This window comes from Amphiura filiformis, chromosome 17, assembly GCF_039555335.1.
Source record: "Amphiura filiformis chromosome 17, Afil_fr2py, whole genome shotgun sequence".
Taxonomy (NCBI): domain Eukaryota; kingdom Metazoa; phylum Echinodermata; class Ophiuroidea; order Amphilepidida; family Amphiuridae; genus Amphiura; species Amphiura filiformis.
Genome location: NC_092644.1, coordinates 61,846,620 through 61,865,113, shown reverse-complemented (window position 1 = coordinate 61,865,113; position 18,494 = coordinate 61,846,620). Strand labels below are relative to the sequence as shown.

The 18,494-nt window shown below is 35.4% G+C and overlaps 1 protein-coding gene and 1 non-coding gene across 3 annotated transcripts in view; one reads left to right on the top strand and one right to left on the bottom strand.

Moving 5' to 3' along the window:
- LOC140138125 (rho family-interacting cell polarization regulator 2-like) overlaps nt 1-18,489 on the bottom strand; it is a 67,893-nt gene extending 49,404 nt beyond the window's left edge. The window contains exon 1 of one of the 2 annotated variants that reach the window (XM_072160048.1): nt 17,045-18,489. In XM_072160048.1, the coding sequence (XP_072016149.1) occupies nt 17,045-18,223 (1,179 nt within the window). In that variant the 5' untranslated portion in view covers nt 18,224-18,489. Of the gene's footprint in view, nt 1-9,426; nt 9,888-17,044 lie in introns of those variants that run through there. The other variant, XM_072160050.1, reaches the window with a different exon arrangement.
- Trnae-uuc (transfer RNA glutamic acid (anticodon UUC)) lies at nt 12,407-12,478 on the top strand. Its single transcript has one exon. It is a non-coding gene; the product is annotated as a tRNA-Glu (tRNA).
- Nucleotides 18,490-18,494: the final 5 nt, after the last annotated feature.

Genomic DNA, 18,494 nt, shown 5'->3' with positions numbered 1-18,494 from the left:
TTCTATTGGCAACAACACCTACAGTCCTACACATAAAGCCAATCCATACTGTTCTGTAAAATGTCCCATGGACCATCATTCACGTCACTTGCACCAGGTGCTGAGAACTTGATATCTCTGAACACATGTCATCTTGCCCAAGTTCAAGTGTTTACATGTATGTGATTTTAATAAAGTGATCCTAGAACAAGCATAGTATAAAGCCAGCCTTACCATTGTGAAGAGTCAAATGCTTGGTAGGTGCAGGGTTTTACGGGAGGAAAAGGGAGGGGGGAGTAAGGCACAATCCCCCTAACTGGCAGACAAATGTGGTGTCTTGGATTTTTTTCTATATACATGTGCATATTGATATTTTTTGTAAAAGCTTTAAAGCTATATTGTCGGCATCCATTGATAAACATGTAGATTCTACAAGATGATTATAGACCAAATGAATCCCATCAGATCTCATTGAAACTCATTTGGAAATCATTAAAAATATCAGATTTATTGTAGCATGACTTCCTCTTTAGATAAATACCGCCCGGCACTGAACACAGATCCTAGGGTCTGTGCACTGAATGGCTAAGTGGTAGAGATCCGATGGTGTGCAGCAGACAACTTGCAATGCCTTGGTACATGTACATGGCTCAAAATAAGCTACGGTGTCATAAAAGTGTAACACACAATTATTTTTCCAGCTCTTTTCTTTTGGTCTCCAACCAGGTTTAAATTATAGTATGCACATATATCGTTCATAATACACTAAAAGAAAGATAAGTTATAGACCATTTACTTCACAAATTTAATTTTCTAGCCCTTAAATCGTTATATTTGACAGACACAATTTTGATGATTTTCTGCAATCAAATAAAAATTTATAAAGTATTACATAAGGTATTTTGTGGTTATTTAGGTGTAGGACCTACAGCAACTGATTGTGGAAAAAAATGTGTCCAAATATTACAATAAAGGAGGATAAATTGTTATAAATAAAATATGTGTGTCTGTCAAGCCATAACATACGCAAGATGTCTGTCAAATGTAACATACAGAATAATAATTTGGCAAAAACAGTAGTTCAAGATGGGAAATTGAATAAAGATCACATGCAGTTTATAAATCACATGTTTTAAAACACTTTTATAAACTCTAAACTATCATCATAATGTGAACATCAAGTGATTTTTAATTTTTTTAAACGTATTGCGTATGTTACTTTTGACAGACACATACAAATCTAGCGTATGTTACTTGCGTACAAATGTTTGACAGACAACACTTAACAATGGATTGTGTCATCAAAAAAGCTTCTCCTCACAAAGTGATAGTGCCACAAAGCTAGGTGGAGCTTAATGCTATGTCATGTAGCATAATTAGCTGTATCACCCTAGTTTAGCAGGAATTACAGCACCGTCTTGCATATGTTACTATTTGACAGACATTTCAAGAAAATTTTTAAAATTGTTATATGTTCAAAAAAGATGGCAGCCACTTACAAATTGATTATAATATGGAGAAATGAAGTTATTTACAATAGATTTACCCTTTAGTTTATGCTTCAAGTCTTTGTTTATAAAAAACTGAGGGACTTCAAAATCAATCAAAAGTTTGACAGACAATAGTAACATACATAAAGGCAAACTTTTAAATCCTTTTTTGATCTGTTAACTTATAATTCATAATGCCTCTTTCTGTTTTTTTTGATTGGTTTACTGCACCATTTTGGGAAACAGGTCACATGAATTTCTATAAGGATCCATAAAAAAATTAAAAGCTGTTGAAAAAAGGCGTCTCTTGGCATGTTACAAATAAAAGTGTAAAAATAGGCATTTTTACAGCTATTTTTTATTTTTTTTATTATTTCGAGTGAAAGGATTTTACTTAAATTGTGTATGCTATGTCTTTACTACCTAAACTTGCCACTAAACTAGCAAATATTCCATTTCTATAATTATTATTTTTTTAAAAAGATGTCAAAATATATGGCTATAATATGACACCTTAGCATATTTTGAGCCACATCAACTGAAGTATTCAGTAAATTTAACTACAAATGTGCAATTTATAAAAGAAAAATTGCATTACAGTTTATACACACCTTTTACATTCAAAAATGTTTTGGCATGCATTGCAAGTTTTGTGAATTGGGGCCCAAGATACTAATACTAGATGGTAATTTGAACTTACTTGCAAAGTGTGATGCCATGTTGTGATCTCTCCGAAGTCACTCATTGTATTCACAAGTCAAAAATGAAGCATCATGATGACATATTGTAACGGAACCCCCAGTAGGCACCTCAGTAGGCCTACTATTTCTTAATATTGAAAACCATTATTTAAACTTCGGCAGCGTTAATCATATTTTTATCATATTTAATAATCTATTCATTTAACTCTTTATTTCATTTGCTTAGGTATCGCGTGCTTGCTTTGCAAGCGCAGCGCGTACGCAAATCGCGCGTCCCAAATAGTGCTTGCGCGATATAGAAATGAAATGCCGATCGTGTTGTTTTGGAACGGCTGAGTTGCGGCCCAGGCTTTGTACCGGGTGGGCGTGTTTTTCATGTCTTGCAACTTCGCACTCGGCACTTTCGGACATTCTGATAAGATTCGCTGATCCTTTTAGGATCAGCTACGTGAGTGTTGTAATAATTCGTAATGATTCGTATTTAATATAATATCTGACTAGAAATGTGCTTTTAATTTACTTATATAAATTTTTGTATACTTTTGGATCACGGAGACTCAGTAAGCGCGGATTAATTCCGAGTGAGTTCTCGCTTTAAATGGCGTGATCAGGTTTTTGGCTTTTCTATTTTAACTTCAGTCAGATAAATAAAATCGCATCATCGATAAAACATAAATCATTAATTTCTTTAGTTAATTCATCTCATTAATTGTCACGATTTTCTAATCAATACGCCGGCCTTTTAATAAATAAATAATATAATAAATGTATTTGAGAGATCGGCGATAGAGTCCGATACTCTCAATTTCGTCATCAATTTGGCGTGGGAAATTACAGCAATCAGCTGTTCATTTGTAAACAAACCCACGATGATTTTATAAGTGAAGCTTTATGCCGATGCACTCGTGACTTTTACAGGATGAAGTGACTGATTTTAGTGATTTAATAATGTCGTTATTTTACTGATAATTTCAGTGATGAGATTGGAGTTGTAAACTTGATACGTGAATATTGAATATATTGTTGTGCATTGTGAAGCTTACAGTTTATGCTGGGAAACCAGTACAATATAATATTGCTAATTTTATATGTTGTCATGAGTCACCTTTATTGATCTCATTTCTTTAATTAAGTTACTTAAATTAATTAATTCACAATCCGTGGCAAATCACAATCAATCTTACAACCATTTCATAATCAACGACAACCAGGTATTTATGCTATTTATGATCCTGACATTTAGGCCTATATTTCACATCGATCCTTTAGGACTTTCACGCTACCATTACACATAGTCCATATTTGTATTTGTAGGCCAAGGCACATCCGTTTCAATATTAGCAACATCTGCATTGTATTGACCCAAAATGTTGAAATCTTAAAAGCATTAAAAATGCTTTTGTTCTCAAAATCTTCTTCACAGAAGTTTTCAATTACAATGTTTCATCATTCATCATTTTACAGATCTCATACCAAATAAGTTCCCAATTCCAGATTATATCTTGCCTGAAGAAAACCACAGATTATACACCCAGTCAACATGTAAATTTTGATGTATGCACAATGTATACATGTACCAAAAGTATTGAAGTTACAAGGTGTTGATCCTGAGCTCTTTTTCAATTCATTTCAGTTTGCCAAGTGGGCAACAGAGCAAGGTTTGAGCATGCATATGAAAATGAAAGCACCATTGTTAAGCACTTGAAAGATGTTGACACTTGGTGTTTCAGGGATTTTAATATATGAAGGCCTATACTTGTGTTTTAAGTGGATGGAAGTCTAAAGTTTGAGGAGTCTGGATCAATGACTTCTTGGTTTCATGTGATACTTTGTCAGCCCATAGACCCTTTAGAAGTGCCATGAATTTTGTATATTTTGTAGTGCACAGCTACATGAAAGTGCATGCATACATAGTACACTGACTGCGTCTGCGTCAAATACAATTTAACAGAATTTACAATGAATATTGCATGTAATTGCATAACCAGATGTGTGCACAATTTGTATGTCATCAACTTGCCCATCTACATTGTAGCTTGCCACCAGCCATACAATGCACTCCCAAATAAATGTACCACTAGGCACTACCATATGAATATAATTAGTGCCATACAAGCTCAACAAAGAGATAAGTATTCCTGGACTAGTATTATACATTGTTTTGACTTTAAAAGAAAACTACATACATCAAATTACATCTAAAAAAACACATACTGGGTACATGTACATTTACAAGAGCAACTGTTCCCAGGGACTGTCTTTTGGAAGTTGCAGGAGATGATTAAATACCGTGCCTAGCTCTTCTGGAGCCTTCAAGGAGAGATGTTTTTATACTATAAAATCTAAGGAGAGAATGGTCAACTAAGGAGAACTAAAAATCACTCTCCTATATCAGATTTAAGGAGAGCAGTAGAGAACAATTGCTCTCACTCTCCTCAAAAGCAGTCCCTGTGTTCCTGAATATTTCATGACTCTAGCGTCCCTTTTTTAGGGTACCAGTATCCATGAAAAATATCTTGATTCAAAAATTGAAATTGTGCGTTTTATACGCATTTTATGTATTCATGCCTAGTGTCAACACAGATCTAGTGTCACCACACATAAAACAATTTTAGTGTTGAAAAGTTCTGCACACAGACATTATGTAACTTTTAAAGTAGCAGGTAGTCCTAGTACTAGGTTTCTGATCTCAACTTTTCTGAAGAGTAAATTAATAGAGGGGTGAGGCTGTGGATCACAAAGTGGCCCTTGTAAATTTCACTTCATATTCTTTTCCTGTTATTTTTATTTGTTCATCCCTGAAATGTCTGCATGCTACAAAAGTTGCAAGCATGAACAGTGGTACCCCGGTAATTAATTTGGGGGGGGGGGGTGCTAATTCTATGTCGTCAAAATCTCCTTTTGAAACAATTGTTGCTGATCAAGACAGTTCAGTAATGAAGGAGAGATGGGTGTGTGTGTGCATGTGTGTTTGCTGTGCATCAATTTGCTTTGAGAGAACTGTAACTGAAATTATTCAGAACAAAGAACTTTCACCAACTAGAGCTAATTGCGCATACACATATACTGCGACCTTAGCAATAGCTAATTACCTAGGCCTATAGCTAATTAGCCCAGCTATATAGCATGAATGCATGTAAGAGGTAGTATGTTATGCTGATTTTACTGAGAGGTCTTTTTTTGAAATGCACTATAACTTTGGAATTTGGCTAGAGACCAAGGTTAATTCGTTAGCTCACCTATAGCATATGCGAGTTCAAAAGGTCCAGCATATGTATAATTCATTGGAATATACATGTATGAACAGAGTTTGTAGTATTATAATTATAATCATAAATTATATTACATAATTATTTTCCATACTATTACAGTATGTGAAATCATTTTGATAAGGCCAAGTAAAATAAAAAACATGTTTCAAAAAGGAGGAAGAGGGGGATTTTTATTTTTTATCCTAAAATTGGTGCAAATACCCATAATTAGAACTGTTTTAGCGCACACAATAATGCCTGGAAAAAGGAGGAGGCCTCTTTTTGAATCTTGTTCAAAGAGATAGGCCTCCTCTAATTATCATAAAACCTTCCAAAAGTGTTTCTTGTATATTGGTAAGGCTATAGAAAGCATCTTTACTCCCAAGAGTTATAACTGAATTTCAAAAAATAAAAATATAATTGAAGAAACCTCAAAAAAGAAAAAGGAAGTGGGAGAAGACGCGAAACATGATTATTTTTTATTTGGCCTAACCAAAAATTATTCAATAGTGTAAATATTTCTGTGCAACTTTGGTCATGCGCTATTATAGTGCGACTTCCTAAGGTAATTTGCTACATAATGGAAGTAATACCTACATGACCTTTGACCCCAATGACCTTTGACCCAATGACCTTGGACCCCAATGGTTGTATGCAAGTAATGTCATGCTATAATTTATTTGTGATTGACTTAGAATTTTTAGTAACAGAACAGAAAATCACATCAGCCATAATGACCTTCGTATGAACTTTGACCTCCAGGCTAATGCATGTGTCAAGTGACGTCATCTTGCTGTGTAATTTAGTAAGGAGTAGCAGTTTTAGTAAAAATAATAGGAAATAACATTTTCGACCATAATAACCTTTCCATGACCTTTGACCTTGAGTTGGTCATGTAACATTTAATGCCACCAGCTATTAGTCCTGATGACCAAGTAACATTGTTGTACTATATATATTTGCGACAGGAGCAGCATTTTAGGGTATTTGGTCATATACCAGAAGTATCCCCTTAATGACCTTTGACCCCGATTCTAGACAATAACTTTTAGACACTGGGTATAGCTGATGCATGTACCAAAGTGCCATCATCGTGCTGTGTAATTTGTGGAAGGAGTAGCATTTTAGTGAAATCACGCTTTTGGCCATTGGCGGAAGTGGATGACCTTTGACCTGAAGTTGATCATGTTTCATTTGTCCCCCACCCAATGGTCCTAATGACCAACTATGGTCAACATGGCTCAAAGCATATAGCTACGGTGGCTCATTATAAGATTGACAGAAAGAAAGAAAGAAAGAAAGAAAGAAACAAAGAACTTGACAGAAACAGACCTTAGCAATTTTGCAAATTGCTAAGGAATTATACTTTGTTTTCTATGGGTATGACAGCAAACCCATTTTTGTGTTCATTGTGTTATGTTTCTATCATATCACATACATGTAGCAGTCTAATTAATAGTTTGTTTTTTTACATTTGACCAAGGCACCATATTTCACAAATCCAGACTTTCACTGCTCAGAGTGAAGACAAAATAGAGCCAAGATTGCAGAGAGTGAATTACGTACGTAGATCATGAATCCAATTTGAGCTCAAATTGGTGTTCAGTTTATATTGCTCTTTATACCTTGTTCAACTTATTTTAGAACCTTGTACACAAAAACTAAACTCAATAATTAATATATTGTAATTTTCGAAAGTCAAAGCCCACATGTTGTCATGTTCACCCCTACATGTGTAAGCTTGGTTATTGTGTACAATGATTGGTACTATCATACTATTTTCTTGCATTTGCTTACTAACATGCATGACTGTACTGTTGATCAAGAAATCTATCCTCAATCCAGGCCATTGGAGACTGTGGTCCAATGGTTAGGGTACTTGCCTTTAGTGCATGAGATTTAAATAAATAAATAAATTTTGGATTTATAAAGCGCCTTTCTCCAGATCTTAGAGGACTCAAAGCGCTGCAATTTAAGCTGCAATGGTGCAATTAAGCTGCATCAGATCGCATCAACTAGGTTGCTGCCGAACGGCGCACACCTAGATCCGCATTTAGATTGTAACATCAGGGTTTGGTTTTTGCCGGCAATAACCTGTTTTGGCCGGCAAAGTGGCAAAAACCTGGCAAAAACTGTTTTTGCCAGTTTTTGCCTGGTTTAAACCGCAAAAATGGCAAAACTGGCAAAACTCACATATAGTCACTCAAATATTAAAAAGTGACACAGAAAGCTCATAAACAGTAACACACAACTTTTAACGAATCATTCAACATATTTTTTGTCTCATTAAGTCCTTAAAATGAAAAAGTTTTGAATTTGATACATGCCACATTTCAGTTAACTGCACTTGAGCAATGAAAACGCATGCCTTTAATTTCTTAATATATTGCTTATAATTACAAAATCTGGCCTTGTTACACGCGGGAACTTATTTTTTGTAACTTAATTATTTGTTTTGAGATGAAAAAACTGAACAATAAATCACTTTTTTAGTTTTTGCCATTTTTGCCGGCAAAAACTGGCAAAAACTGTTTTTGCCAAGTGGTTAAAACCGCGGTTAAAACCGCGGTTTTTTCCACCTGCGGCAAAAACCTGCGAACCCTGTGTAACATCCACCTATTATCTGTGCAGCTCCCCAAATTCCATTGGGTGAAGGAAGTTTTTGATAACCAAACAACTAATCACAGATTTTTGCGATACAGGAGGAAACCGGAGATCCCGGAGAAAACCTGCGAGAGCGAGCATGGAATCGGGATAAACCAAGTGCACATGAGTCCTTGGGCGCGCCGGGCTTGAACCCGGGACATCAGTGGTGCAAAGCGAGGGAACTACCGCTGCGCTAACTCGTCCTTCCGGTTCAATTCCCGGTGGTGGGGATTTGTTGGGATATTGACTTGGGGAAAAAATGATTGAAATTAATTGGCACTATCTATACTTGTACAGATTAAATTCAGATTTCTGCTCTCCCACGGTTCATTTAGAATGGAGTATTTGAATGAAAGTACTCCGTCCTTGAGTTTGGAGGTAACGATAGCATGTTACATGTACAGAGAGCCATACCTGTACAGATAGATATCTGGTTAATCTATTTAAAATTTGCACCTCAATACAATGAAGTCACAAAATATATTTCTGTAAAACTAAACTTCACACTTAATTCTTTTAATGTGTTAAAAAATTGATGATGATTATTTAAGATTTAAGGAATACAATTAGTACCCACTCTATCCCAGGGACTGCCTTTTGAGAGGAGTGACAGCAATCACTCCTCTACAGTTCTTCTAAAAGTTGCATTTGCAAGAGCGATATATAGCTCCTCTAGATGACTCGTTAAATTCTTTATGCTTTAATGGCCACAGGTGCAAACAGCTCTTCTTGAAGATACCAGAAGAGCATTCTACAGCTCTTCTCTCATTTTCAAAAGGCAGTCCCTGCTATCTACTTCACACAGTCATTGTGGGCAGATACTGAGATAGATTTCTTGATCAACTGTAATGCAATGGTACCAAAAAAAAAATGAAATGTGATTGATGTGAATCCACCACAAGCATGCAAAAGCAAACTTGTGAGAGTGAAGTGCTCAAACTGCAAAGGCCCCCTGCAAGCAAAGGCTAAAGCCCATCATATCATATCATTCATTCAATTCATTTATAACCGCCGATACCAGTACTTTTGTGTAGAATGTACTGGTGTAGTTCTGATAAATCGTAATTTACTTTCTATGAATAAGTTTAATAACAATACAGTCATACAATTTTTCATGACAGCAAGTGTGCATAGTGGTACTTCTACTACATAATATAATAATAGTAAAGTAGCACTTCAATATGTTAATGAGCAATGGGAGGCTGGGAATGAAGGTCATCTACCATCACATTTGACGGCAAAAGTTTAGTGCTAAGTTTTTACCCCAAGTTTTACGAACGTTTAATAAGCCAAAACATAATACCTATGATACAGTCTAATGTACCATCAGACACCTGTGAAGTACCTCTATATACCTACCTATTCCATAGCCACGTCACATTTGAAGTGTACAACCAGCGAAACAAAATCAACACACGAACAATGTAATGGGCGACACACTATCAACAAGCACACTTCCGGTTTATACCAACTTCTTGTCCTTTTCTTCCGCAAATTTGCTTCACGTTTTCACTCAAATCCAATGCGAATACACACTTCAGCAGCCATGTTTAAGTACAATACTAATGTCTTAAGCGATTTATTAATACCATAGGTGTGTTATCTATCGTGGGCCGGTTTAGTTCACTGATTACTCATAATAGGTCATCTGGTCAACAACAACAACTTCTCTTTTCACCATGGCAGAAACAATCAATTTTACTAGCGTTGGGCGATAGTGACTACATGTACTTCGTGCATGTGGTTTCGGTATCGATTTAGTTTTCTAGTGTAGCGCAAATCGATGTTATTACGTAATATAAATTAAGTTTCTTCAGAAATATGCTATTGTTTAAATATGTATTAATACTATAGTACAGAATGATTTAATGGAAAAACACGTCACAGATCAATTTAATTATGTACATGGTATATCTTAACTACATGAGTATACCAGTATTGAATGATCAAACGCAATAGTATAGGTCTATGTTTGAGTTGGGATTTTTATGGCTACCATAGGTATGGGTTTTTTTGAGTTTTAGATAATCCGGTATGGGTTTATTCAAGCGTTTATTTCTAACTGAATCTCTAATTTAGCAGGGATGTCATTTTCTTGGAAGTAGGGTACCTACTCAAATACTGAAGTACAATTGAAAATGGGTAGTTTTTAAATTAATAATAAATATTATACAAAACATTTTTAATTAAAATTCAAATTGGTTAAAATGTTTTGCATTATTTATATTGACATGGGGGGGGGGGTTATAAATATATAAACTAAAGGCGGACGATGTGAAACAAAGTGACTCTGGTCTGTTCAAATTTTGCTTTTTATTGTTTTTCAAAATACATCTTTACCGTCGCAGTGAAACCTCAAGGTTCATTAATGTTAAGATTTGTTCCCTTTCATTAATGTTAAGATTTGTTCCCTTTCCAATGAACTGTACTTGACTGAAACAACCATGTGCATGTCATGTCATAAATATTTTTATAGGTCTAATCATCATATTTATAGAACAGAGCTGTTGTACATTGTATCCGCAAAATCATAACGTATGATCTTTGCACTTGAAGGCCTATTCAGTGATTTGCTAATTCGGGAAATCGTAAAAATCATCAGGATTCGGGTTTTTTTGTTTTTTGCACCTTTGTTAGTAGCATAGATGTACTAACACATTTTCAATCTTTTAATTTGCCGACTGCAGTTAGGGACAAATTCTTTCCAACTGAAAGCATTGAAAATTCACAAAATCTCATTTCAACATCATAACATATACCATTATCATGATCAAACTTGATTTAGTCTTTGAAATCAATTTATAAGAGTATAAAATTCAATCCAAACATCCATTTCAATCTTTGTTTCAATCTATTTAGATTGAATTATACCATCAACTTAACTATTAAGGGGTGGTGCAATAATTTTAATGTAACCCGGGGGTGAATTCTCAAAATGGTCTGCCAAAAATCGCTTGCCCCCCTTTGGCCGTGCCAAAAACCTTTGCCCCCCCTTTCAACGTGCCAAAAAAACCTTTGCCCCCCTTTTGACGTGCCAAAAATCTTTGCCCCCCCCTTACACATGCAAGATTTTGGGGAACCCGAATTTAAAACCTTAAATTGTCTTAACATATAATGCGAGCGCAGCGAGCAGGAAATTTTGCATATTTGAACAGTGTTCGTAACGTTTTCCTACGCCTTTTTAGGGCGAAATATAGAAACGGTGCCCAAAATATCTTTGCCAAAAATTGCTTGCCCCCTCCTTTTGACCTGCCAAAAAATGCTTCCCCCCTTTGCCTATGCCAACAAATCTTTGCCCCCCCCCCCTATAATTCACCCCCGGGGTACACATAATTATTGCACCACCCCTAATGTGTCAATATCGGTTATCTGAAAGAACATAGCCGTAAATGTAAATAGCAAAATTCAAATAGTGACATTTTCACACTTTTACCTTTACAAAGTAAACTTTCACTCTAAGAGTGGAAAGTCCCTGTACTCTTTTTAAAGAGTAGGCCTACAGTGCAATTCAAATGCAATTCAATATGTCTGATAGTGTCACAGAAAAAAATACTGTGCAAACATAAAACTTTTTGACCCAACCTCATTTTAGGTAAAAAAACAAACATTTTAACCACCCCCACCGCGCGCCCCCGCGTATGTGATTTTTTTTTTTCATTTTGTAAAATAGTTCCTAAGTACATGATCATTTCAATGGTTCATAAATATAAGTACCTGATAAAATAAATATAGGCGCTATTTATATATATAGAGTACCGGATAAAATACCCTTATCAGCTGTATCTGCCATGTACGGTACTTTTGTTCCGGTCTTTCTTGGACATTTGCGCGCGAAGCGCGTGAAATTTTTTCAATTTCAGTCTATTTTGTATTTTTTGCTTCCGGATTAAAGTTTTTACACCGCCTTCTCTACGTGCCAAAAACTTTTTAACCCCTGTTCATACACCCAACAATTTCACCCCCCCCCCCCCATTCAGAACTTGAACAATTTTATGACCCCTATTTTTCACCCCAAGGTATTTATGAACACTCCCTACCCATCATGGATATATTGGCCTGATCATCATTTATAACATTTTAAATGATAACATCATCACCATCCATCAACTGACATCATGGTATCCAACACCATCATATCATCATCATCAACACTATATCATCATCACCATCAACACTATATCATCATCATCATCACTATACATTCATTTATTAAAATATCATCATGTGAATAGTACTAGCTAGTACTGAATACAGATTTGCAAATATAAATAATTATGCTCGTTACTCAGCATTACTCGTTAGGAACACGTTATCTATTTCGCCCTCTCTCGCCAAGCAATCCCGTGTGGTCTAGTGGTTAGGATTCGTGGTTTTCACCCACGCGGCCCGGGTTCGATTCCCGGCACGGGAAACTTGCATTTTTGTCCTTCTCATGAAAAATCACTGTAGATTCTTGAAGTAGCTCATAAACACTATAAACCCAACTCATTGAATTTTTTTTTTCACATCCTGAATTAATAATAACTATGAACTGAGTAATTGTTTCATCTTTTATTTTTAACGCGGTTCAGCAGCAATCCTGTTCGATATTTCTTATGTTAAAAACCCGGGGGGGTCACTCCCATTGTGGCCTGTACACCACCCGCGATAATGAAAACGCGTAAAAAGGGTCGTTTTTCGTGGGTGGGCACGATACGCGCGTATCGCGTTTAGGGTGTCAAAAACAAGAAAAAATAAAAAAAAGGGTAGCAAAATTGCAATTGCTAAATACGCGGAAATGAAATTTAGGGTATGAAATTTGATATACTATGAATGAAATCCCTGTTTAGGGTGTCGTTTTAGCCAAGGGTTAAATCCTTGTTTAGGGTGCTTTTCAAAAGTTGATTATCGCGGATGGTGTACAGGCCACAATGGGAGTGACCCCCAGGGTTAAAAACAACAATGAAATTTCGTTTCCAATCCTATAGGTCATGGCCTGAAAACCGAAATGCGTTTTTACTTCTTTTTTTTTTTTTTTATTCTTATTTTTATTTTTATATTTACATGTATTCATTTACTATTTATTTATTTATTTATTTATTTATTTATTCTTTTATTTCTTAACTTTTTATTTCTAGCTTTTTATTTCTTTATTTTTTATTTTCTTTATTTTTTTATTTTTTATTACTTTATTTTTTATTACTTTATTTTTTATTTCTTTGTTTTTTATTTCTTTGTTTTTTATTTCTTTATTTCTTATTTCTTTATTTTTTATTTCTTTATTTTTTATTTCTTTATTTTTTATTTCTTTATTTTTTATTTCTTTATTTTTTATTTCTTTATTTCTTTAATTTTTTTTGTCTATTTTTTATTTCTTTATTTTTTATTTTTTTATTTTTGTTTTTTCTTTCTTTTTTATTTATTTTTGTTAGGTTTATTTATTGTCGAATCAGTGTAATGCAAATTTATTAAGGTTATTAATTATTTTAAACTGTTGTGATTTGGTAGTTCACAGTATCTTATGAATGGTAGTGAGCTTTGGCAAAAACTGCATTGCTCAATTCATAGCGAGCGTGTAGAAGAATTAAAATATATACTTTTATAGGTGCTGCGGTTCTTGAGTTACGTTGTAAAGAGGGCTGAAACAACAACACTTTTGTAAAACGTACATAACTCAAAAACAACAATAAATTAAGCAAGTTTGCAAAGTATACGATTTGTAGAATGAACTTTTGCAAAACATCAAGGTGTTAATTTTCAATAATATAGATTTTTAGGTTGCTTCGACCAACAATACCTCGTCTACCAACACTTGCCTTTCAAGGTGGGGTGTACCTATCAATGCAAAACTATGTTGAAACAGAGAAGACATTACATCTTCTCTGGTTGAAAGCTGTTGAAATTATCTCTTTCAAAATTGCTATTGTTAAATTTGAGTATGTGACAAACGGTTAGGCCTATGTTTGTTTTTCAATTCCTATATTGACAAACACCAACCATGAAAACTGCTGTGTCATATCAAGTTATTTATTTTTCTTCTTCCTTTAAACTTCTTTTCATTTAGGTAGCCAATTCTTTTGTGTGTGTATCATATCAAGTTATTTATTTTTCTCCATCCGTCATCATAAAAAGAGGCTCAGTCATTACCAGTAATTTTTCTGATTGCCATGTACGTCATGGTTTCAATAATTCGTAAAAAAAACTTTCCAGAACTTTCAATGAACTCCTATAGATATTTCATTTATAATCATCAATAAAAATCATTATTTTTGTAATCGAAAGTGACCATGATGGTTAAGATCAAAGGAAACGATGCTCAACAAAATACATTTCATATTTCTGTCTCAAAATCAGGACATCTTGATCGGTCTAAAATCAGAGCATATTGATCTGAACTGCAATGTGTAATGGTCAAAATGATATCCATAACAGAATTTCCGATCAAAGATGCAATTATTTCATCCGTCCGATGTCAAATGATATTAACCTTTTTATTATCGATAAATCAAAAGGTCAGAACATTTCAGTTATTTGACCATTGATCACGGAGCAATGATCATTGATCACGGAGCAATGACACGAAAACATAATCGATATCTCTTTGATAAACTTTGATATTGGTATGCAACTTTCCTATACGCATCTTCTAAAATATAGGCGTTAAACTATCGACTATATAATGCAGAGTATAGCCTATGTATTAAAGGAGTATTTCGTGATCCTAGCATCCTCTTTTTATGACATTTTTCTGTAGATATCCACGAAAAAAGCCTATTCCCAAAATTTCAGTTGATTCCGATTTTGCGTTTGCGAGTTATGCATGATTATAGACAATGCATTGTAATTTCGTTCTGGTATACCAGAACGAAATTCAAATTTCACGATATCTTTGCTAAACGAATTAATCTGCAAGATATATTTTGTACATAAACATTATGTAGCCAGAGGTTTCCAGTAATATAAAAATCTCAATTTTTTTTTGGAAAAGTGGGGGGATGAGGCTGTGGATCACGAAATGCCCCAAATTATTTCCAACGCTTTGCGTATACATTTTTATTTTGTTGCAATTATTGATACAGTTTTATTTTGTTTGTTGGTTGGTTATTCGCTGTCGTAGTGCACGTTAGTAACCATTGGTTACTGCTCCAAGCCTAGGCTCATACACCTGTTCCGAATTTTGATATGCCATAGGCTTTGTGTTGTGATCATTTCGATCGTTGGTTCGTAACAAAGAAAGCGTGACCCAGTTGACCTGGCAACGGTCACATTGTAACGTGCACTACGACAGCGAATACTTTCAATGTACTAGTACTTATAATCTACTGAACACCTATAACACTTACTTAAACATTGACTTTCTTAAACACCTAAATACGTTTATTACTTAAACACTTGCCAATTTGGGACCACTTTGATCAAAATCGGAGCATTTTTACTTTTTCCGCCATAGCGATTTAACTCTGAATTTACACTTAATTTAGGTGTAATTTGTCTTGGGTCCAATCTCTACCCCGTCTCGACCAAATGACAAAGGAAATTCCTAGTTGCCAAAGTTCCCTAAATATACTCGTTATACCACATACATAATAGCCTAGGCCCCCTACTCTGAAAGTTATTTATAGATGAAAACTAAGGAAAACGCAATCAATGAAATAATTAATATATTAAACATACATTTTGTTTTGTCAACGATGTAAATCCGTTCACAAATAAAGTTTTAGGACCTACAATCAGGGACTATTTTGCCTCCTGGCACGTTCGTGCAGTGAGAATAAAATTCCGTGCAGTGATACTTAAAAATCCGTGCTTAAAATATTTCTATACTATTCAAGTTTCAGCCACACAGATGACCAGGAAATTCCTCCACAAATTAAGACTGGTCGAGTCAAAAAAATCTTGGCAAAAAGGTTTAGTTTATGGTAATCACATTCATTTTGGAAAACAAAATCAAAGCCTTACAATGCCTCTGGCAACGCCCTTTCTCCCCAATTTTTAGATCAATCGTGGAGAAAGCCTCAGGACGAGCGGATTCGCAACAGGTATGATTATCATTGGCATTAGTGAACCAATTCTGTACTTTCATGTAAAGGGATTTACATTTGAAATGAAAAACTCCCCTTCTATATTAACTCAAATAGCATTTTCTTTTCTAATTAAAATTTTACAGAGATTGTAATCTTATGAAATTGTAGACACCGGCGTGCATTTTATGCAACTTTGCCGACTTTTTATGCGTTGTTACATTCTAAATAACATTTTTTAAACGAAAACAAAATAACTTGACATTTAGTGAGCCAGGTGTATACTTTCACCAAGCTGTAGCTAAGTAAAAATAATGACAAATGAAGTAAAGGGATTTACATTTTAAATGACAACCTACTCTACGAAATAACTCTAAACATTTTCTTTTCTGATTAAAATTTTAATTTTATGAAAGTGTAGGCACCTGTGTGCATTTTATGAAACTTTACAGAGTGTTTTTGCATTCCGATTAACATTTTTTGAAAAACTTCTTTGAAAAGTTATTTTGAAGTACCAAATCCATTGAACCGATCCCACAAGATCTGGACTTCCTGTCAACCAAAGTCGTTTAGTATTAATGTCGAAACCATCAACTGTCCCTACTCCCTTCATCTTAAACCTTCTAACCATTGATCCCCATCACTCAATCACTTTATCATGTTTATTAAAGGAGTATTTCGTGATCCTAGCATCCTCTTTTTATGATATTTTTCAGTAGATATCCACGAAAAAGCTTATTCCCAAAATTTCAGTTGATTCCGATTTTGCACAGCTCCATAGACAATGTGTTGTAATTTCGTTCTGGTATACCAGAACGAAATTCAAATTTCACGATATCTTTGCTGAATGAATTATTATAAACATTATGTAGCCAGAGGTTTCCAGTGATGTAGAAATCTCAACTTTTTTGAGAAAAGTGGGGGGGATGAGGCTGTGGATCACGAAATGCTCTTTTAAGATGAGAATATGCACTTACCGTATTAATCGTCATGGTGCTTCCCATCTGATCGCTAGTATACCTCCATGCTCTGTCTCCTTTCACACTCCTCTTCTTAACATACGGGTATTCTCCTAATCCGGGCACTTTATCCTCGTCTTCTCTCATCTCCTCCATAGACATCCCGCCAAAATCATCTCCAAAATAATCATAAGAATGCGACTCACTCGTTGAAGTTGTATCTTCAGATGGGGTCCGCATTCGCGCTGATTTAGCATGCCTTCTGCGAACTCGTGGTGGTGGTATGGGAACATTGTCATCGACGTCTTCAGCAAGAGGACCAAGAATGTGAGATCCTGTACTGTCCGAAAGACTGTCTGTGAGTTCATGTTCATTGGAACTCTTGGACGTAAAGCTGTTATTTGATGTTACTTGCACGCTAGAATGAGAGGTGGACCTGTCAAGGGCATCATGTTGAAAATCATCTGTGGAGTAACGTTCTTCCTTCATGCCCTTAGTATCAAAAACGTCATCATTATTGTCAACGTTGCTGGGATCTGGTTGGATTGCCAAAATGGCTTCTTTTTCGGTGGGATCTTTGTCTTTGTGTTCAGCAACAGTGTCCGAAGCAATGCCTTCATTTGTTGTAACCGTGTCTTGTTCTGGTATCACACCATTTTGTTGAATGGACGACGCAGAAATGTCGCACTCTGTTTTTTCTACTGGAATAACAGGTGTTGACATCAACATGTCAGGCAAAACATTGCCCTGTTCCTGCAGTGCATCTTTAGCAAGTAATGGTGCAGTAACCTTTGATTCTGCTATTGTTTGCTTCACTTCCTTTTTATCTGATATTGTACCAGGAGCAAATGCTTCAACACCACTTGTCTCTTTTTTCTTATCCATTTCTTTGTCGATGTCCTGACGCAGTTGCTCTTTTTCTGACATAAAATCTACTTTTGAACCATTTTCCAATTTCACCTCTTCAAATGAACTCCGTCGTTCATACCTTACTGGAACTATTGTCGTTGTTTTAACTTTCTGAGCGTTTTGCTCTGGTATTGTCGTAGGTCCGGGATGAGTCTTATTGTCCATTCCAATTGAAGACTTGCGATTTTGAAACAAAACTTTACTTGGCAGCAACTTCGGTGGCAGACTCGTATCTTTCCTAGGGGAAGACCGCTTCGTTGGGGATTCTTTGTGTGGAGATCCATGCATGTTTGTACCTTGTAAAAGTTTTTCAGCCTCTGCTTTTGTTAAAGTGTCCCTTTCAGAAGCTTCACTGCGAGGACTCCGTTTGCGCCTCGGTTTCGGTACCGGTGAATCCGAATCAGGACTAGGTGTTTCATTCCGAGATGGTGAACTGAAAGGAGGACTACTAACTTGTGGTGAATGTAGTGAACGTGGTGAACGTGGGGGTTTTACAGGGACATCATTCCGAGTATCCGATTGCTTGGTGTATTTCTCACCAATGTTTGAAACTTTGGTG